This window comes from Saccopteryx leptura, chromosome 7 (assembly GCF_036850995.1).
Source record: "Saccopteryx leptura isolate mSacLep1 chromosome 7, mSacLep1_pri_phased_curated, whole genome shotgun sequence".
NCBI classification, from domain to species: Eukaryota; Metazoa; Chordata; class Mammalia; order Chiroptera; family Emballonuridae; genus Saccopteryx; species Saccopteryx leptura.
In genome coordinates, this window is record NC_089509.1 from 57,203,943 (window position 1) to 57,225,889 (window position 21,947).

The 21,947-nt window shown below is 35.1% G+C and overlaps 1 protein-coding gene and 1 non-coding gene across 2 annotated transcripts in view; one reads left to right on the top strand and one right to left on the bottom strand.

The window, feature by feature from the left end:
• TLK1 (tousled like kinase 1) overlaps window positions 1-21,947 on the bottom strand; it is a 154,024-nt gene that overhangs the window by 50,875 nt on the left and 81,202 nt on the right. Inside the window, exons 4-11 of the mRNA XM_066346731.1 lie at window positions 18,655-18,730; window positions 14,697-14,743; window positions 12,265-12,360; window positions 10,645-10,734; window positions 9,541-9,633; window positions 5,729-5,839; window positions 5,486-5,622; window positions 1,846-2,034 (exon numbers count right to left, since the gene is read on the bottom strand). Of these exons, the coding sequence (XP_066202828.1) occupies window positions 1,846-2,034; window positions 5,486-5,622; window positions 5,729-5,839; window positions 9,541-9,633; window positions 10,645-10,734; window positions 12,265-12,360; window positions 14,697-14,743; window positions 18,655-18,730 (839 nt within the window). The remainder of the gene's footprint in view (window positions 1-1,845; window positions 2,035-5,485; window positions 5,623-5,728; window positions 5,840-9,540; window positions 9,634-10,644; window positions 10,735-12,264; window positions 12,361-14,696; window positions 14,744-18,654; window positions 18,731-21,947) is intronic.
• On the top strand, window positions 21,389-21,500 carry LOC136379222 (U6 spliceosomal RNA). Its single transcript, XR_010746714.1, has one exon. It is a non-coding gene; the product is annotated as a U6 spliceosomal RNA (small nuclear RNA).

A 21,947-nucleotide genomic window follows, 5' to 3' on the forward strand; every position in this document is an offset into this window, starting at 1 on the left:
AATTGAGTTTTTTGGTTTTGTTATCTAAAAGAGAGAAAACAAAAGGTTGAACATGTAAGAAAGAAGGTATCGATAGAAGAGGTCCTTGATACAGCAGGAAATGGAATTCAAAGCATAGATGAAACATTATATTTCAAGAAAGGAGAAAAAGAATACATCCTGTATAACATATCAGAGGGTGCATGTGTGTGTATTTTCTACTCACATGAATGTATATAAATTTGGATATATCTGTGTAGAAGTCCCCAATAATCCATGGGGAATACATTCCATGACCCCCAGTGGATGTCCAAAACCAGGAACAGTACTGAACCCTATCTATACTATATGTTTTTACTATACATATGTACCTATGATAAAGTTTAATTTATAAATTAGGCACAGTAAGAGATTAATAACAATTATAAAATAAATACAATAACAATATACTATAATAAAAGTTATATGAATGGGCTCGCTCTCTTAAAATACCTTGTTATATTGTACTCACCTTTTCACTTAACGGCAGCACTTTATGGCTTCTCTTTGGCACACCTGAACTGCCAGCATCACTACTCTTACGGTCTGAGACCATTATGAAGTCAAATGAGGGTAACCTGAACACAAGCACTGTGGTACTATGAGAGCTGATCTGATAAGTAATACGGCCAGTAAGTGACTAGTGGGTGAGTAGAGCATGGATTCACTGGACAAAGGATGATGCATGTCCCAGGAGGAGAGAGTGAGTGAGACAGTGAGATTTCATCATGTTACTCAGAACGGCATGTAATTTACAACTCAGAAATTGTTTATTTCTGAAATTTTCCATATAATATTTTGGACCATGGTTAATCATGGGTAACTGAAACTGCTAAAAGCAAAACATGGATAAGAGAGGACAACTGTACATCAAAATTTTAACAACAGTGCTGCTCTGTGGGACCAGATTGTGAATCTATATTGTTTTATTATTTTCTATATTTTCCAAGTTTTCTACAATAAGCATGTAACTATTTTTAAAAAAGTCTTTGTCCCCTGCCTGACCAGGCAGTGGCACAGTGGATAGTGTATCAACCTGGGACACTGAGGACCCAGGCTTGAGGGGCCAAGGTTGCTGTCTTGAGCATGGCCTCATCTGGCTTGAGTACGAGCTTACCAGCTTGAGTGCAGGGTTGCCTGCTTGAGCATGGGATCACTGTCACTAGCTTGAGCCCAAGGGTCACTGGCTTTGAAGCCCAAGGTTGTTAGCTTGAGCAAGCGGTCACTGGCTTGGTCAAGGCACATATGAGAAAGCAATCAGTGAACAACTAAGGTGACAGAACTATGAGTTGACGCTTCTCATCTCTCTCCCTTCTTGTCTGTCTCTTTCTCAAAAAAAAAAAAAAAAGAAAAGAAAAAAAGAATAAAAGTCTTTGTCCCTTGAATTATGAAGAGTAATTCATTAAAGCAAAAACAATTCAAAAACAAAGAAAAGCAGAAAGGGAAAAACAATACCTATGATCTAACAATGTATTAATTTCATAGGTTGAGAAAATACATGGCAGCTGTATTATTTAATGTTCTGTTACAAAAAGGAACATTAACTGATTCCTTCAGACATGAAAGAGGGGATTGCAGTCTCCTCCTAGCTACCTAAGTCTCTATTTTAAAACAGGATTAAAAGATCTCCACTTACAAAAGTAAAATTCAGGTATTTGGGGTTTATTATTAATTTAGAGGTAAATTTTCAATAATGCCTTCCTTCCTGGCTGTAACTATTATTGCTGCGTAAGTATTTGTTTAATTAAAATGACATCCATTACTAACATTCATGCTTACTGGCTACAAATTAAAAAAAAAGAAAATTAAAAATGGAGGCTTACTTACAGTTGTGGTAAATTTGGTCTAACAAAGGGATCATTTTCTGCTCCATTGACTGCTTTGTTTTTCCTTTGTTTCGGTTCAGAATTGGTAGAGGGTGCCTGAGAATTATTAGCTGTGGGAGGTTTGCGTTTGGCTAGAAGTTTCCTTTGCCTTTCAATATCTTCCCTTTGCTGATTCACCCATTCTTGTTGCCTGGCAAAAATAAATGTAAAAAATGTATTAAATTTCCATTATTTTTCACAGTTAAAACAAAAATATATTAACAAACATGAAAAGCCATACGATATAAATTTGTCCCTTTCTGGTCTCTCTGTTGTGAACCAACTTGTACTTACTGTCCAGGTCTGATACAAGACATCCATTTCTAAATGAGGTATCCCTTAAACCCCTTAGACTAAGGAAAGGTATATTACCATATATATTTTTTTTCATGGTATCTTGAAGCTCCCCACCTCCTCCTTTCTAACAAATATCATTCCTGTAGATACTTGATCAGAATGGTCTGACTCAACTACATCACTCATTGAAAACAAACACAGCATCTATTTTCTATCCTACTGTATTTCTAGTGTCTAACATAAGGATAGGCACATACTAGGTATTCAAAAAAAAAAATACAGGGTGGGCAAAGGCAGTTTTACAGTTGTTCATATGGAAAAAAATGTATGTTATGATTATTAAAACAGCTTTATTAACTCTGGGTTTCACATACAACTGTAAACCTCCTTTTGTCCACCCCTGCATCTTGAATGAAATGTTATTAAAAAGGAAGAGCTAAAAAAAAAAAAAAAAAAGGAAGAGCTAACAGAATTAAGTATGGGGTAGATCTCATCACTTGGTGTTTGCAGAAAAGCTTATCAAAGACAAAATGAACTTAATAAAGCATTATTTTTTAAATTTATCTGTTAAAAAAATTGAGGGAATGGGCAAGTGGTGTTCTGAAATGAAACAAAAATTGACCTCATTATAAAGAAGTTAGGAGGAAGAAATTTTGACAATTTAAAGCAAGAAGACAGCAAGAAAAATTATCTATGGCTTTGCAAAATAGGCAACTAATAAAAGTAAAAATATTACTACTAGCCATTCAAGAATCTAAAGCTTACTAATTCTAGAAAATACAGGTTGGAGATTTTAGCAATTTGACCAGAGCATTAAGTAAGGAACAGTGAAGTTGTTTTTTTTTTTAAAGCACCCTATCATAAAACACCCAAGCTTTTTCTAATAGCAACCATGTTCCATGTTCCTCACCATGTTAACAAAAGATTTTAAAACTATACATGGTAATGACAGTTAAGTTTTAGAAAAAGTCAAACATTTCAATTTCTTGCTCCCCTCACCCACATTCAAACTAGACCAACACAACTCCTCTGCTAACACAGTACTGGCTTCACAAACATTTTTTTTCCCTATGGTTCTAGCCAGCTAGTAGTAAAATATGGTAGGAGTAAAAGAATCAAGAATCACCTAGGTAGGACAGTAAAAAAGTTGAGAAAATCTTAAGAAAAGCAAAGCCAGAAATGGACTTTACTCCAGTTTTCAATTGTAAATGGAAATAAACCATTTCGACTCATTTTAAAAGTTAATTTAAGAGCTAATTTAGAGTATAATCAACTGCAATAACCCTGATTAAAATTCTAATGGAGCCTGATCTGTGGTGGTGCAGAGGGTCAAGTGTCAACCTGGAATGCGGAGGTCAGGGATTCAGGACCCGGGCTTGCCTGGTCAAAGCTCATAGGGCAGGTGATGCTTCCTGCTCCTCCCCCACTTCGCTGTCTCTCGCCTCTCTAAAAATGAATAAATAAAATCTAAAAATGTGTGTGTGTGTGTGTATAATTCTAATGGAAAATAAAAATAATTATTGGAATGGATACAATTGATTATTTAGGAATGACCACACAACTCAGAGCCTATTAATTTAATATTACTTTTATTTATTTTTCTTCTCATTCTCCAACCACTTTGGGTTATACCACTGATGCACACTGATAAACAGCTTGATATAAGATATATTCTAGAAGAATGTAATACAAGACCAGCCTGAAGGAAGAGAGGCAGAGGGCAAGGCAGGGCAAAGGGCACAGAGCTTGTGAGCATGGGTCTCTGTATCACCACCTGTTCAAACGACTGGGAAGCTTCAAGTTTGCTTTTTGACAGCTCTGTGGAGAAATTTTACTTACTTGCAGAGTTTATATTTTAGATTTATATTTTTAATTTATATTTAAGGTTATATTATGTAACCTTTTTTTAAACAAAATTTATTCATTTTAGAGAGGAGAGTGAGAGAGAGAGAGATAAGGTGGGGGAGGAGCTGGAAGCATCAACTCCTAAATATGCCTTGACCAGGCAAGTGCAGGGTTTCAAACTGGCGACCTCAGCGTTCCAGGTCAATGCTTTATCTACTGCGCCACCACAGGTCAGGCCTTGTAACCTTCTCTTTTATTCATTACCAGGACAACTGTAGGTCTGGGTTTAGTAGCAGAGGGTCTTGCTCATAAAATACTCAAAAATCATGGTTTCTATCTCTAACATAACACGTAACTCCTCCTCTCCACTTTTACTGTCAAATATTTTAGCTCCAGCCTAATTACCATTCATTTGAACACCTCTCCACCTGAACTGTCAACAATGTATCCTCTTTCCAATATCATTCCAACATTACCATCAGAGATATCACTCTAAAACTCCATTCTGACCACACACTACATACAACCTTCAATAGCTCCTCATTATCCACAGATTTAAAACTAACTCCTCAGCATCACAAGGCACTGTCTATATATCTAACACCCAGCACAGAAGTGTTAAACAAAAGCTGAATAAATCACCTGAGATACAGAATGCCATTCTGTGATAAATCACGAGCACAGGTCTTCGAAATAGCAATTTTTATGTGGTAAATGATGTTTTTTGAAATAATGCTTTGCCCCCATTTTCCATTTAACTGGATTGACTGGAAAAGTTGCCATGGATGCTGACACTACTCCTGCTTTTCATGTTTAAAAGAAATTTTTTGCCAGCAAAAAAAGCAGCAGCATAGATTCTGGCTCCTTAGCATAAGAACAGTTAATCTATTTTTTCCACTATCTGAACCCAAGAATATACAACAATGACTTTTTGTTTGAAAGTTTACCTCAGAAACACGACAGTCAAATGTTCAATTCAACTGATTTGTGAGTTATTATATCTGAGGCAGAAGGAAAAGTGTTACTGTCTTTTGGAGGAAGAGAGAGTAGGCAAGTACTGAATATTTATACTTAGGTAAGGGTTGGAAAATGAGAAGAAAACTAAGCAGAAAAACCCCGAGAGAGAGAGAGAGAGAGAGAGAGAGAGAGAGAGAGAAACATAAATCTTCCAATAAAAAATTTTCAACAATTTTACTCCTAAATCATGTATAACGTAAGGGCAGTTTTTATTTTGGAAAGTCATATTTAAATCCATCATACCATATAGATGAATGCTAACTAGTCGTCTGCTAAAGCTAAAATGATATCTTTGTTTTACGTTCCTTTCAAATGTACTAAATTTTGTGATCACAAAGAGTAGCAGGAATAGATGCAGAACATCATTCCAAATCTAATAGTCATTGAAAGTAATAAAAACCCAAAGGAATACTGATATTTTTTTAAATTTAAGAATGACTAACTTCACAAGATTCTGAAATGCAAAACCATCTGTCCATTGTTCAGTAAATGAAGCACCATGTCTCACTGTTGTGAAGTGCCCAAGGCGTAATCTGTCTTGCATACTTTTCTCTCGGCTTGACAGTTTTTCTTGGTTACTCTGAAAAAAGGAGGAAAAATCACTCAATTTTATTCACTTAAACTTTAAAAGCAGGCAAGGCAAAAGGAGATAGCAAAAAGGGGAATTTTATTGATTTTTAACTTACCTTTTCAATAAGCAGTTTCTTGCTCATTGATATGCACTTATTTAATCGTTCTTTGTATTTTTCAAGTAACTTTTGTTGTTCATCTATTTGCCGTCTGAGATCACAGTTAGCCTACAATATAAGTAGAAAAATGGAAAAGATCTAGAATTTGTATGTATGAGACACTTAAGAATACTTTTAATGTTTTGAATAAAGCATATAAATAAAAAAGATTAATAAAATTAAGTATTTGAGTATGACAGTAAAATTTTAACATCTGCTTACTGTTAAATGCAGCTTAATAGAAAGTACATGGAATTTGTATCCAAACTCCACGGGTCTTTTTTTTTTAAGATTTTATTTATTCATTTTAGAAAAAGAGAAAGAAAGGAAAGAGAGAGAGAGAGAGAGAAGAGTGGAGCAGGAAGCATCATCAACTCCCATATGTGCCTTGACCAGGCAAGCCCAGGGTTTCAAATCAGTGACCTCAGCGTTCCAGGCCGATGCTTTATCCACTGTGCCACCACAGGCCAGGCTTTTTTTTTTAAAGCCATAGGTTCAAATCTACTCTAAGTTATCTGAATCTTAGTTCTATTGTCTTATTTTTAAAATATATAGAAGCAATGCCATCTATCGAACTTAAAAATAACAAATATAGTATATATAGTGTCTAACACTTTAAAAGAATATGATCCTTTTTTCTCTCTTTTGTAATAAAAATTTTTTCTCCCTTCAACTTGTGGATGACACTGTAGATACCTATCCAACAGCTAACCATTCCCACCATCTTTCTTGGCAAAAATATGCCAGTCACACTGACTTTGTAGGCAGCCAGATGTTTGGAGAGCACGCTTAACCTAGGAGATGAGTCTGACTAGTCAGCACAGTGACAACAAAACAACCTGGAGGGCTTGTTGGAACTCAGATTGCTGGGACCCATCCCCGAGTTTCTGAATCAGTAAATCTAAGGTAGGATTTGATCATTTATTTCTAACAAGTTCCCCAGTGATACTGATGCTTCTGATCTGGAAAATGACACTTTCTTGAGAACAATAGGCCTATACCAATCATGGTGGAAGCCAAGGAAGTAGCACAGTAAATAAAAAATGCTTGAAAATAATACTTTCCAACCTAAAATTATATACCTAATAAAATTGTTTTTCAAGAAAAAGGGTAAAGCAAAGATACTTCCTGAGAAACAAACAAAATTTGGCACCAAAAGTTCCTCATCATTGAATCAGGAGCAATTCAAACAAAACTCCAACAAACTGCATTTGGATGAGTGTGTGTATGTGTGTGTGTGTAACCCAAAAAACTGATTCTGACATTTCTTTAAGACTGCGAAGGGCCAAATATAGCTAAAAACAAGAAGATATTTAACCACACAGCAAGATTTAATAGACAGCTATAGTAATTATAAAGGCCCAAATGTATTTATCCCTTAAGAATGAAAAACTAGTATTTTATTCTGGATTGACAGGTGCCTAGCTAACAGATACATTTCCCAATTTCTCCTGCAGCTGAAGAATGGAATATCCAATCCAAGAAGGCTGATATAGATTGTTGCTTTTATTGTTATTCCCTTGCTTTCCTGTTTTCTTCTCAGAAATACAGAAATTAAAAATGTGCCTCTAATAAATATTTGTACCTTCACATGACCCTCAAGATAGAAACCATACACCAAGGATAAGAGAGCAGAAAAACGGAAGGAGTCAAAACCCCACGTCATTGTGGAGCTGTCATACCCAGGCTGCCCGCTTTTGTTCTTTTCCAAAAAGTAACACTGTATCTTATTTAACCTGCTGTTGTTTATGTTCTCTGTCACTAACAGCCAAAGGCAATGAAAAAGATATGGTGAAACCAGCATAGGAATACACAAATAGAACAGAAAACACAGCAGAGAACACAGAAATACATCCACTTGTATATAGAAATTAGATATGATGAACTGATAGTAAAGAGCAGACCTTTTTTTTTTTTTTTTTTTTTTTTTTGAGAGACAGAGACAGAGAGGAAGGGAGAGAGACAGAAAGGGAGAGATGAGAAGCATCAACTCGTTGTATCACTTTAGTTGCTCACTGATTGCTTTTCATATGTGCCTTGACTGAGGAGCTCAACCCAGCAACCTTGGAATCATGCCGATAATCCCATGCTCAAGCTGACAAGCCTATGCTCAAACCTGCACTCAAGCCAAAGACCTCGGGGTTTCAAACCTGGGACCTCAGAGTCCCAGGTCGACAATATATCCACTGCACCACCACTGGTCAGGCAAAAGAAGACTGTTAATTAAATGGGCTGGACAACTGGTTATAGATAGAAATTAAAATAAAACCCTACTTCTTCACACTGTACCCAAAACCAAATTCCAGTGAGATTAACAATTTATAATGAAAAACCAGATGATTACAAGAGACAAAAAGAGTTGTGGAGGGAGACAGAAAAGGTGAAAAGGGGGATAAATGGTAATGGAAGGACTTGACCTGGGGTGTGAACACACAGTACAATTGTACACCTGAAAGCTACGTGATTTTATTAACCTATGTCACTTCAATAAATTCAATTAAAAAATTTTAAAAGCCCTGCCAGATGGCTCAGTTGGTTTGAGTGTCACTCCAATACACAAAGATTCCAAGTTCAGTTTCTGGTCAGTCCACACTGAGAAACAGATTGATGTTTTTGTCTCCCTCACCCTTCCCCTCTCTCTCAAATCAATAAATATAAATAAAAATAAATGAAAGAAAAACCAGACTATAAAACATTTAAAAGAAAGTAGAGAACATCTTTATGATATTAAGAAAAAAAACCTTTTGGTATACCTTTTCTAATAATTTGATACAACTAAAACAAACTATAAAAATGATGTATTTAATCACATAGAAATCCTTAATGCGCCTTACCCGTGGTGGCGCAGTGGCTAGTGTGTCAACCTGGGACGCTGAGATCCCACCCAGGTTTGAAACCCCGAGGTCGCTGGTCTCAGTGCTAGCTCACCAGCTTGAGCACAGGATCATCCAGCTTGAGTGTAGAATCATAGGCATAACCCCATGGTCACTGGTTAAAGCCCAAAAGTCACTGGCGTGAAGCCCAAGGTTGCTGGCTTGAACCCAAGGCCACTGGCTTGAGGAAGGGGTCACTGGCTCAGCTGGAGCCCCTAGTCAGGGCACATATGAGAAGCAATCAATGAACAGCCAAAGAGCTGCAATGAGTTTATACTTCTCATCTCTCTCCCTTCCTGCTTGTCTCTCACTCTGTCTCTAAAAAAAATAAAATAAAATAAATGAATAAATAAATAAACCTACCAATGTACAAGCCCTATATCACATCAACTTAATCAGAACCCCTCAGGGTGGAGTTTTACCACTTTTATAAAGTGCCTCCCACTCTCCATCATCCAGTGATTCTAATGAGCAGCATGGGGCAAGAATCCCTGCTTTATACTTTACTGACATCTTAAGTACACTTTCTTATTTGTCTTCTTATTGAATCTCGCTGGATTGTGGCAGTCACTTCATCTTGTATAATAGTAAATGTCAGGTTTGTAACAAAATCAACTTTAAAAGTAACATGAAATAGGTATCTCCTGTCTTGTGATAGTTGATCAAGTAAAAATAAATTTATTAACTTTCTTCTATTTCTCTGCTTCTCAATTCACATTTTAAAGAGCTAATACAATAATTTTCACTTTAAAGTTGATATTTTTAATCAGGTACTTATACAACCAGAAAAGGCTTATTTTTTTTCCAGCTATAGAATTGTTTATAACACTAAGTATTCCCTCAACAATTTACTAATGCCAAGTATTTAGTCCCCCCACCCCATGACTTAATACTTACCCTGAGCAAGTCATCTATACGACCTTCCTTCTTTTCCAGGTCTTGGTTTTTATTACTTTCTAATGCTGCTAATTTCAGCATTGTGAGATCAGTCTAGATGAAAGAAAGCTATTTTACTACCTCCATTATATATGTATACCATTTCAGTAAGCACAAAATTAGAATTACTCCGACTCTAAAAAGCAAAAGAAATATCTGATTTTGTGTGTGTGTGTGTGTGTGTAAACAGTATCCAAAAAGTCTCAGTTCAGTCTTCAGTTTTAATCAGAAGTGCTACAAACTTACAAAGAAACATTTAAAGATTAAGTATTTAAAAATTTTAAATATTGATATATTCATCATTAAAATTCAATAGAACCACTGCTTTATAGTATTAACTCTGACTTTTTAATCTGGCAAAAACTTTTATGAGCTGTTCACTGACTGAGAGCAATGTACTTATAATCCTAGCTTAAAAACCATCAAAAAAAAGTTTTGATTCAAGTACAACCGTTAAAATATTACCTAACAGAAAAGGGTCTCATGGCAATAAATCGGGCAATGAGGTGGCCAAGCAAAGAGGTCGCTGGTGTGACAGTGTCCTTCAGAACTGTCACATGCAGAAAGTCGAGATGAAAACATATTCAAAATTAATAGTACTAAATAAGTGTAAAAGGTATCTGCTTAAGTCAATTTCAAATGATTTTTCTAAGTATGAAGAATATATATATAAATATACATAAACAGAGACACCCAAAATAAACGCTTTGATGTCCACTTATAATAAATATAACAGCTTCATGAAAACAATGATTATACGTACTTTGATACAAAGCTCAAAAACAATCTGCAAACAGAATTGACATAGTATTATGGTTCTTCTGTGTACTTAATTTGCTTAAAACATCTATAGTTTTAACCACTGTGTAATAAAAAATGAGATAATAATAAATTGGGCATTTCAATTTCTTATCCTTTACAAATTGTTTTGTTTAATAAACTTTCTTGATGTATAATTTTTACTTTATGACTATGTCCAAAACAAAGAGAAAATGCATGACTTTAATATAATAGTGGTAACTCATTCCTTAGAAATCATACAAATAAATTTCATTAACTATTTACCTGAGTAATTTTTAAGGATAACTGCTTTGGTTGTATAATAGGGTGGTCCCCAAAAGCTAATGCAGTAGGAGAAGGGCTATTAGGTCGCACCTTAAAAAAAAATATTAAAATTTTTACATTAGCAAGAAAAAGAAAAAGGCTTCTGTTTAGCAACAACTACTTAACATTTCTTAAGTTTTTGTCAGAATAATAAACTTAATTAAAACATAATTGACTTTAGGCCCTGGCTAGGTAGTTCAGTAGATCAGAGCATCGTCCTGATATGCCAAGGTTATGGGTTTGATCCCTGGTCAGGGCACATAAAAGAATCAACCAGTGAATGCATAAATTAAGTGGAACAACAAATTGATGTCTCTCTCTTTCTCTCTCTCTGTCCCTTTCCCCTTTCCCTTTCTCTCTTAAAATCACTAAATAAAAATTTTAAAAATAATTGACTTTAAAACTTTTAAACACCATTTATTCAATAAGCATTTATTGACTACCTCCCTTACATAAGGCCCCATGAGAACCATTCCCTGCCCTCAAAGGGCTTACATTCTAGTGCCTTAAAACAAATTTTAATGCTTTCAATCATGTAAATAAAACAAGGCCACTACATTATGTTAAAACAAAAATGTTAAAAACAAGTTGTTATGATTCAAAAAAGTAAAACTGAAAAGATCATAATATAGAACTCTTAGTACTAGGGACAATAATGCATACCCACATGTAGTATAACAATTTACTGATGAGTCTGTGGTTTATCTAGTCACTAGTTTTAAAACATACTCATTCAAAGCAGATTACATCACTCTACTGATATTATCATTACAACTCCTATAGTTACGTATTGCTGAGTATTACGCTTTACTCTGTATATGGCAATATGATATTCCTCAAAGTACAAAATGATTAAGAAACAACTAAGTATATTTCTACAGACAAGGACCACATTGTGTAGGGCACAATGGTAGTAGAATTGGGTACTTATATTTATAAGAGGTACTCTGATTTTCAAAAATCTTTAATTTGTCTTTAAATTACTAAAAGCCAGTATTATTTTTCAGTTAGTTAGCCACTGAATTTTAACACAATGAAAGTAAAGAAAAAGAAAATAAAATTCAATATGTAAAACAATGCAGATAAAAGAACCAGGTTTTAAAACTTTAGGAAGAAACCAAAAAGTTTTAAGATAATTTTCAGGTCCAAGATCCTCCTTCTATATTGAACTAAATAATCTGGGGCTGATGGCTACCTACCTTTTTCTTAAGGATACCCAGAAAGGAATTATGCTAACATTTTAGTGGTAGAAAAAATTCATAAGAAAGTTAAAAATTGGAAATGAATAACTGAATATGGACTGATACAAGAGTATTCACATTAGTCCCACTGGCTCTACAGAATTCTTTTACAGAAACATTTCTTGGATATAATTAGTTCAGGAAAATTTTAACTTAAGACTCTCACTTTCAAAAATAAAGTTCTAATAACATCAGATCACTAAAAAGGACTCAACTCTCCTCACAGAATAATTTTTTTTAAAAAAGACACTATATATAATTCTCAATAAAGACAACAAATTATAAAAGTTATTCAGTATACATAACTCCCCAACATAAGCCTATGTGTGTCAACACTTACAGATGAGGAAGGAGTGGAATGTGAATGTGAATTTTGAGGAGAACGGATTGCAGGAGGTATGCCTCTTACTGGACTTGAGCCATTCCCACCTTGGTACTGAGAAGAGAAAAAGAGACATCACTATTAAAACAGGTTTAGATAAATGTTATTTTAGGCATGCATTTAGAATTAATTTAAATATATCTTATTTTAAATTAAACCTAGTAGTTTTTTAAATAGGTCAAGAAAAAGCGAAACTAATTATTAGTCACAGCTAAGTCCTAAAAGACTAAAGAAAGAATACTGGTCATAAGAACATAAAAAGACTATGTCTTGTACATACCCTTATTTCTTGAACACTCTAAGTATATACGACTTGTTATTGTGGCAGACTCAAAGAAAATAAATTCCCCCCAAAGCAATGAACATATTTTTATTCTTCCTTCAAATTTTAGCACAAAACTAAAGTATAAGACTCAACAATAACTTTAAGAGTTGTAGTGATAACACTGACACAATGATGTCATAACATTATAAATATTTGTTGAACCAGTATGATCCCTATACCCAAAACACTTTAACATGTTTATGTGCAGTGTTAGTCAACATAACCAACCATCTTAAAACAATCATCGTTCTCAAGACCTGTTAAGTAACTAAATGTTTCTAGCACAGAGAATTGTACAGACCAAGCTCCTTTTCTATAACAGCACAAAATCTAGTAAAAACCAATTCTGTCTTACATGCATGACACAGCTACATGGGAAGGGAAGTCACCCAATCTGTTCTCTGGCTAACTTTCTCATTTCTCTTATTTCTGTATCAAGAATAAGAGAAGAAAATCTGCTGTTCCTGGCTTCCTCACAGGGTATTATGCATGAGCAGCAGAAATGGGCACTTTCTAGTGTGTTCATTAAAAAACTCTGCAACCTAGGGACTTTGTGTAACTTTTAAAAATCTATAGTGCCCAGCCTAATGCTCAGCACACAGTAGGCATTCAAGAAACTTAAGATTTTATTTAAATTGAATCTATCTTTGGCAAAAATTCTTTTTTGTTGTTTTTATTTTTTTCTTAAGTGAGAAGCAGGGAGGCAGAAAGACAGACTCCCATATGTGCCCAACCAGGATCTACCTCTGATAATCTGCCCATCTGGGGCTGTTGCTCCATTGCTTCCCAACCAAGCTATTTTATTAGCACCTGAGGCGAGGCCATGGAGCCATCCTCAGCACCCAGGGCTAACTTGCTCCAACACAGCCATAACTGTGGGAGAGGAAGAGAGACTGAGAGAGAGAGAAGGGAGAAAAGGAGGGGTAGAGAAGATGATGGTTACCTCTCCTGTGTGCCCTGATCAGGACTCGAACCCAGGATGTCCACATCCCAGGCTGATGCTCTACCACTGAGCCAACCAACTAAGGCCTAAAAATTCCTAATGATATTAACACTGAGGGGCTGACCTCCACTAAAAAGCATTAGGTATCTTGTGATCAGCAAGTTTTACCTTAGATTCTGTAAACCCTAATAACAATGGAGAGTAGAACAAAAAAAATTTTTAATGCAGCCTTTCCCCTAATCAGCAAATTCTGTTCTCATTCTCACGTAAATATATTTTCAACTGAGTACAACATGTTTGTTGTCTTAATAACCATATTAATGTTTTATAATTGGAAACTGGTAGCCACAAGTGGTTCTTTGTAGAAGCAAGTAAACATTCCACGATTAGGTAAGAATCTAAATTTACCACTGTTTATTTTCAGGGACTCTTAGATTGAGATAATTTAATCTCCATCCTTAGGGTTCAAATGCTGCTATAGTGTAATAAAGCCTGTGTTGGTAGTAGGAAGAATTCTGAACTAGAGGTTGTTAGACTTTTAAGTTCTCTTCTTCTGTTCTTCCATTTAGAATTTGTCTTTAGGCCAGCTATTTTACATTTCTGGTCATTTCTCTCATCTGTAAATACCAATTCTGCCTATCTCCCAAGTTGTTATAGCAAATATGTGAGAAAGCACTCTGAAAATTATGATGTACCATACCAATATAGAAGTAAATGTTAATGTTCCTAGAAAGACAGGACAGCATATAGACTGAAGCGGTGCTCTCATCAAATAGATAATCAAAAGTTGACCTTGTGCTCCAAAGAAATTATCTCATTCCATAACAGAATTATTAACTCTTTGAGTAGTATGAACGGTCAGGTATGTCCTCGTGCCTCCTGACCATCAAGAGTATAACTGATTTATTTTAAAAATGTGTAAGGCAACATTAAAAAAAAGCTAATGTATGTTCTTCTTGTTTCCATAAATTGGTTATCAAACAAACATGATTTTAAGTTAATAAAACTATAACTGGGACTAATTTCATTTTTTGTTAAAAATTCACTCCTGGGGGTCAGTAAGCATGAAAAAACTCACTACACAAAGGGTTAAGAACTAGAGAGGTTCTTCAATGAACTTACTTCAAAATAGTCGCTAATTTTGTGGCCGCGTCCCCCAATACTTTTTCCTAAAATATAAAAGTAAAAAATTAAATAGACTTAAAGAAGTCGTTAATATTACTTAATGTCTCCTAATTTCATTAAAACAAATCAATCAACTAAAAAAAAAAGGCTAAGGCATAATTGACAAACCAATTCATATCTGTAAATAATAATGAAAAAGATTTGGTTAATATAAAACATAAACTGACAATAACATGCTTTAATATGAATGCTATTTTAAAAAATGTTTTAATTCTCTAAAAAGTATTTCAAAATTTATAGGCTGTTTTTTTAATAAACTACTTGAAATATTATACTTATATGACCATATATTTATAAAGTGATCCAAATCATTACAGATCACAGTTCTTTAAAAGTTTTGCTCTAAAATGGGCTCAGTTTCGTAAAAATTGAATTAGGAAGTTGCTAAGAAATACAGTGTTTAGAGATACTTTTTTGGATGGGAGTCATTCACCCTTCATTGGAACTGTGTATATTGTAGAATACATGAGTTCTTCAAGTTACAAAAGAAAAAGTAACAATACAGTGGAGTCAAAAGTTTGAGGAACAAAAACAGATTTATCAATTCAATACTGACTTATATTCATTTATCCATCTATTTTATTTAACAAATATTTCTTGAGTGGTTACTATGTGCCAGGCATTACTGAGGTGAACAAAGAATACATTTAAAAGTTCAACAACCTGGCCCTGGCCGGTTGGCTCAGCGGTAGAGCGTCGGCCTAGCATGCGGAGGACCCGGGTTCGATTCCCGGCCAGGGCACACAGGAGAAGCGCCCATTTGCTTCTCCACCCCTCCGCCGCGCTTTCCTCTCTGTCTCTCTCTTCCCCTCCCGCAGCCAAGGCTCCATTGGAGCAAAGATGGCCCGGGCGCTGGGGATGGCTCCTCGGCCTCTGCCCCAGGCGCTAGAGTGGCTCTGGTCGCAATATGGCGACGCCCAGGATGGGCAGAGCATCGCCCCCTGGTGGGCAGAGCGCCGCCCCATGGTGGGCGTGCCAGGTGGATCCCGGTCGGGCGCATGCGGGAGTCTGTCTGACTGTCTCTCCCTGTTTCCAGCTTCAGAAAAATGAAAAAAAAAAAAAAAAAAGTTCAACAACCTTAAATTCGTACTTGGAACAAGGTAGGGGAACTTTTTGTAAAACTAAGAACTCAGGACTATAATGCTATATAGAAAATATAAATAACTTTGTAAAAGTTTATTTAGAGGTCAGAGAAGACTGTAAAGGTTTTATACCAAAGGAATTTCCCTTCTGCCTACAACAACTTTCCCATAGATTCTGAAGAAGTGCTATTTTTAAATGAACACTGGGATGTTTTTGGCTACCTAAACAAGTACCAGAAGCTACTTGTCCAACTGAACCCAAATTTGTTCCACTGAACAGCACTTGTAACATTTCCTCCTCTGAACAGTACTCATAATTTTAGGGGAAGCTGACTCCTCCTATTTGGCCTCAATTCCTAGTTCCTCTTCTGACAATAAATCCAGTTTTGTTCAGGTACTATCCCTTTTCCATAAAGCCTGTATTTCTAAGGGGAATTTTAACCCATTTTCAATTTCAGAGATGAGTCTAATTTTTTTAAGGGCAATATTACCTTTGTTGGACCTAAGTGGTTTTGGAGTGAACACATGACTCAACTCTGGTCAAAAGGATGACAGGAAAGGTTTGCTCTAGACTTGAAAAAGGTTATTTCAAAGAAAGAGGAAAAAAGCCTTCAGAAAGCCAGCCCTCTTCTTTTCTTTGGTCTAGGAGGGGGCCTCTTTGGGTTCCTCTTTTTTGGGACTCTGAGCTTCTTGGACTTGTGTGTCTATTTCTTTCACCAGGTTAGGAAAGTTTTCATCATCATTTCTTCAAATAGGTTTTCAATTCCTTGTTCTATTCTTTTCTTCTGGTACCCCTATGATGCAAATGTTCGTACACCTCACATTGTCCCCAAGGACCCTTAATTCAGCCCTTTTCTTAAAGCAATTGAGTGAGGAAGCTGATGTGAGTAAATCCATTAAAACTGGCAACCACCCTAAAAACAGGCAATTCTGCATATGGCAGACCAGAAAGAAAAAAGAAGTGGCTTCTTAAAGACATAGGTTAAATCAACCAACCCAGAAGTCCCACCCTAGTTTGGGACCTGCTTTTAATTAAGTTTTAAAGTCTAAAGTTGAAACTATCATAACTAATGTATCTTTACACTAAATAAAGCTCCAAGTCCATTAACTAAAACTTGGGGGAACTACACTAAAGACCAAAAAGGAGCACAGAACAGATTGATACAGAAAATACCACACACCTAGAGAAAGGTGTTAGAATGACGACATCACTCCTTCTTCAAAGATGATTGCTACAAACACATTCCTTGATGCCACTGCCACATGTAAAAACACTAGTAAGTCACAGGTTCGTGGCCATAGACTTTAAAGAGTAGCCCCATATCATGTACCATATTTTTCATTCCATAAGATGCACTTTTTTTATCCTCAAAAGTGAAGGGGAAAATGCTCGTGAGTCTTATGGAGCAAAAAATACGGTATTTTATTAAATATTTTAACATACCATTTGGTTCAGAATATTTTTTTTCTTATTTTCCACCTTAAAACCCTAGGTGTGTCTTATGGGCAGGTGCGTCTTATGGAGCGAAAAATACGGTAATATATGTACAAAATCATTATGTTTTCTTTTCATTATGTATATTTAGAGTTCACTTTATTATATTTAATTTTGAGTGGCCAAATTAAATGACAATACTATTTTGCTGTCCATTATAAAAAATTCTGAAGTCTAACGAAAATAGCCTGACCAGGTAGTGGCAGAGTAAATAAATAGACCACTAATAACCCAGGGGTCGCCAGCTTGAGCATAGGGTCACCGACTTGAGTGTGGGATCATAGACATGACCCCATGGTCGCTGGCTTGAGCCCAAAGATAACTGGCTTTAAGTGCAAGGTCACTGGCTTAAGTAAGAGGTCACTGGCTCTAATGGAGCCCTGCTAGCCAAGCACATATGAGAAAGAAATCAATGAACCAAAGTGCCACAACAAGTTGATGCTTCTCATCTCTCTCTCTCTTTCTGTCTGTCCCCCCCACTCTCTCTCAAAAAAATTAAAGAATCTTCTTAGCTCACAAAACAAAAGGTGAGTATGCAAAAAAAGACCAAAGAAAAAGATATGAAAAAGAAACAGATGGTGCTTTAATAAAAGTATTCCAATTATTTTTATATAGTCTTTTTAAAATAAAAGTGATGAGTTAGTTTGGGTACTTGTTTTAAAAGGAGATCTAAAGCTTATCAATATCATAATTCATATAAAAAGAGAAAAACGAAAGGTGTAACGCTTGCTAGGTTTGGACATGACACTTGTTTGATTCTCATATTAAAGGGGGGGGGATGTCAAAAAGCCTAAAGAGTGCCTGACCAGGCAGTGGCGCAGTGGGTAAAGCGTCGGACTGGGATGCAGAAGACCCAGGTTTGAGACCCCGAGGTCGCCAGCTTGAGCGCGGGCGGGCTCATCTGGTTTGAGCAAAAGCTCACCAGCTTGAGCAAGGGGTTACTCAGTTTGCTGAAGGCCTGCGGTCAAGGCACATATGAGAAAGCAATCAATGAACAACTAAGGTGTTGCACCGCGCAACAAAAAACTCATCTCTTCATTCCTGTCTGTCTGTCCCTGTCTATCCCTCTCTCTGACTCTAAGAAAAAAAAAGTCTAAAAAGGAGTACCACATACCATCTGTAGTACAGAAAGATTCCAACTTCATAGTATTATTATGCAACGTATATTCCTAAACTCATATTCAATGCAGAAATTACATAACAGCTATAAAAATCACAAAAACATGAAAATACTTATTTTACAATTAAACTATTAACTGATTAAAACCAGAGTAACTATAAATGCCTATTTGGCTCTGAAGAAGTTTGCTTCCCTTACCCTGACTACTTTCATTCTGGTTTTCTGCTTTTCTTTTTCTTCCTCTGGATGACTCCGATTGTTTCTTCTCTGGTGTCTACAGAAAGCAAAGTTAAGAGAATTTTAAATCACAGATTTAAAATACAAAGTTATTATTATCAGTATAAAAATTATTTTTATTTTCAAAGTATAATATGTTTTTGCTCAATAGTGCTCACACAACATAAATGTTTACTTACAAACAATTCATTTAAAAACCAAATTTACTTACTCTGTAAATTTTTAAAATTCAAAGTATAGAAGACCTTGTAAACATTACTTGAAATTCACATTTACAGATTTTGACTTCAGGTGAATAAAAAACTAGAGAGTAAATTAGCCTTTAAAATATGCCCTTTAAGTTCTTAATTGGATAGGGCAAAAAAATCCAACAACAGAAACAACAAAAACCATTATGTTTTTACTATTTGTTTTCTACTGTTCGTACATAGTCTATTAAAATAAACTTGGATTAAAAAAAATAAAAGCAGAACACAAATTCTGAGAAATATAATCCCTATTAAAGGACCATCCACTTAAATGCTTAACAATTATTATCCAATACAACAATTATACTAAATTTGTAGATTATGCCCTAGATCCTTGGTCGGCAAACCGATTGCAAGCCCATGTGGCTCTTTGGCTCCTTGAGTGTGGCTCTTCCACAAAATACCACATGCAGGCGCTACCCCGATAAGGAATGTACCTACCTATATAGTTTAAGTTTAAAAAATTTGTCTCTCAAAAGAAATTTCAATCGTTGTACTGTTGATAATTGATTAGTCAACTCTGTTGACTAATAAGTTTGCTGACCACTGCCCTAGATCAAGGGTCAGCAAACTACATTCTACTGGATACCTGTTTCTGTACAGTCCATAATCTGAGCATGACTTTTACATTCTTAAATGACAGTAAAATTTAAAAATCAAAGCAAGAATATTTTGTGACATGAAAATTTTAAGAAATTTAAGTTTCAGTGTCTATAAAAAAAGTTTAATTGGAACACAGCCATACTTATTCATTTATGCATTTTCTATGGTTGCTTTCATATTACAATATCAGAGTTGAGTAGTTCCAACAAAGACTATATATATGGCCCACGAAACCTAAAATAGCCGAACCTTTACACAAAAAGTAGACCCCAGCCCTACATTATGACTTCTATTCAAATTATGGATGTTCTTTTAACTGACAGCAAGTATTCTCATCAGGTTAAATAATGAGTAATTTTTGTGGAGTCTGATAGACACTGTCATGTTTAAATAAAATTAAAAGCAAGAGCAAGAGTAAAAGCACACAGAAATGCCAAGTTCCAGAAGCTTGGCAAGTATGTATAGTGCCAGAACAAATAATTGCATGAATGAAATGAAACATCAAGACAATTTAAGTAAATTTCTAAAGAGAATACAGTTCCCAAACAAGGAATGGGCTAATCCAGTTTTTGCTATCTCTTGAGTAGTTCTACGATTAAATATTATGAATGACAATATATAACCTAACTCACACTGAGCATCTATGGTTCCTCTAAGTATTATTTTGGGGACTTTAAACTCTCTTACCTTTATTCTGCCAATAAGGTAACAAATTTAGAGATTGAAGTCAATGTTATTAGTTTCTGACTTCTTTAAAGACAGGAGTTATATACCTTCTCCCCACCTCACTGCTCTTACCCACATGCCTGGCACATAATTATTACTTGATAAATGTATGACTGTTAAATAACTTATTCAAGGAAATCAGGATTCAAATCCAATTCTGTGTATTTCCAAGACCTAAGTGCATTTTTTCCCTATGTGAAATGCTATATGTGCTACATCAAGAAGTGAATGAATCAACTATTCAAAAATATTTCCAAATTTTATAAAGTTCATAAGTAAAACTTATTATGTCACAGTAATTTGCCTATATGTTTTCACCTCACAACCAGAGAACTTTAAGAAATTCACTATAATTGGCAATCTACTCATGAGGTTGACTTACGTACCAGCAATTTAGGGTAAATAGTTCACTAGTTTAGTTTCATTGTCAAAATTTTAAAAATCAAACTTAAATAATAAACAATCTTCTATTTTCCTCAGAATAAAAATAACACCGAATTAAAAATTCTAAGTTAACAGTTTTATGAAGAACTCTAAAATCTATCTTAAAACAAAGGGATTTCCAAGTAATTTATCATATCCTTTTCAACTTAATCTATGTAAAAATATAATTCAAGATCAAGAAGATAGGGTTTTGCAGAACAGTTTTATACTAATTTTAAGCTCAGCAGGATCCCATTTGAACTCCACCTTAAATCTTGACTACTTCTGAATAAACCAAAAAACCCACACAATATAATACAATTCTGAAAGTTATATTAGAAACATGTTCTATCTAGAAAACTAAAGAAAATATATAATGTTGTTAATGGCTACACATTATTTTTTAAAGCATATTACAAGAAAAACTGCGTCAGTCATATATTGAGAGGCTACATTTTAAACAAAGGAAATAGTGGGGTGGTTCCATTGGGGTGAACAAAGTTAGACTCATTTACTGCCATGCTTCTAAGAACCATTAAAATGCTAACATTTACTGGCTATCTTCCAGAAGGGGAGTGAGATAGAAAGATATAATATATGTAGAAGTACTCAAACTTATTTGGGATAACATTCACTAAATACTTTACTGAATATACACTTCAATATATTTAAGATCTTTAAAAAAAAAAGACAGAGTGCTCACTTCAGCAGCTCATATACTAAAACTGGAATGATACAGAGAAGAGTAGCATGACATGGCACCTGTACAAAGATGACAGGCAAATTTGTGAAGCATTCCATACATTTTAAGTTATGGGGATGCAATGCACGGCATAGGGTATATAGTAAATATAACTGTGTATAGTGACAGGTGCTTACTAGACTTGCAGAGACCACTTTGTAAATTATATAAATGTCTAATCACTATTTTGTACAACTGAAACTAATATAATATTGTATATCAACCTAATTTAAAAATAAATAATAAAAAAAGATTTCTTGGTAAAATCTTTTTTTCTCCAAGGCAAACTTTCCCTAAATTAAAACTTTTCTGGAATAAGGGAGTGGGACAGTCTTTTGGGGAAAATGTCATTTTGCTTAAGAACAAAAAAATGAAAGCAAACAAACAAAAAACCCAAATGTGTAATGATTACAGTAAAGAAAAAAAGGCAGTCCTGGCCCGGTTGCCTCAGTGGATCAAGTGTCAGCCCAGCATGCAGACATCCCAGGTTCAAAACCCGTCAGGGCACATGT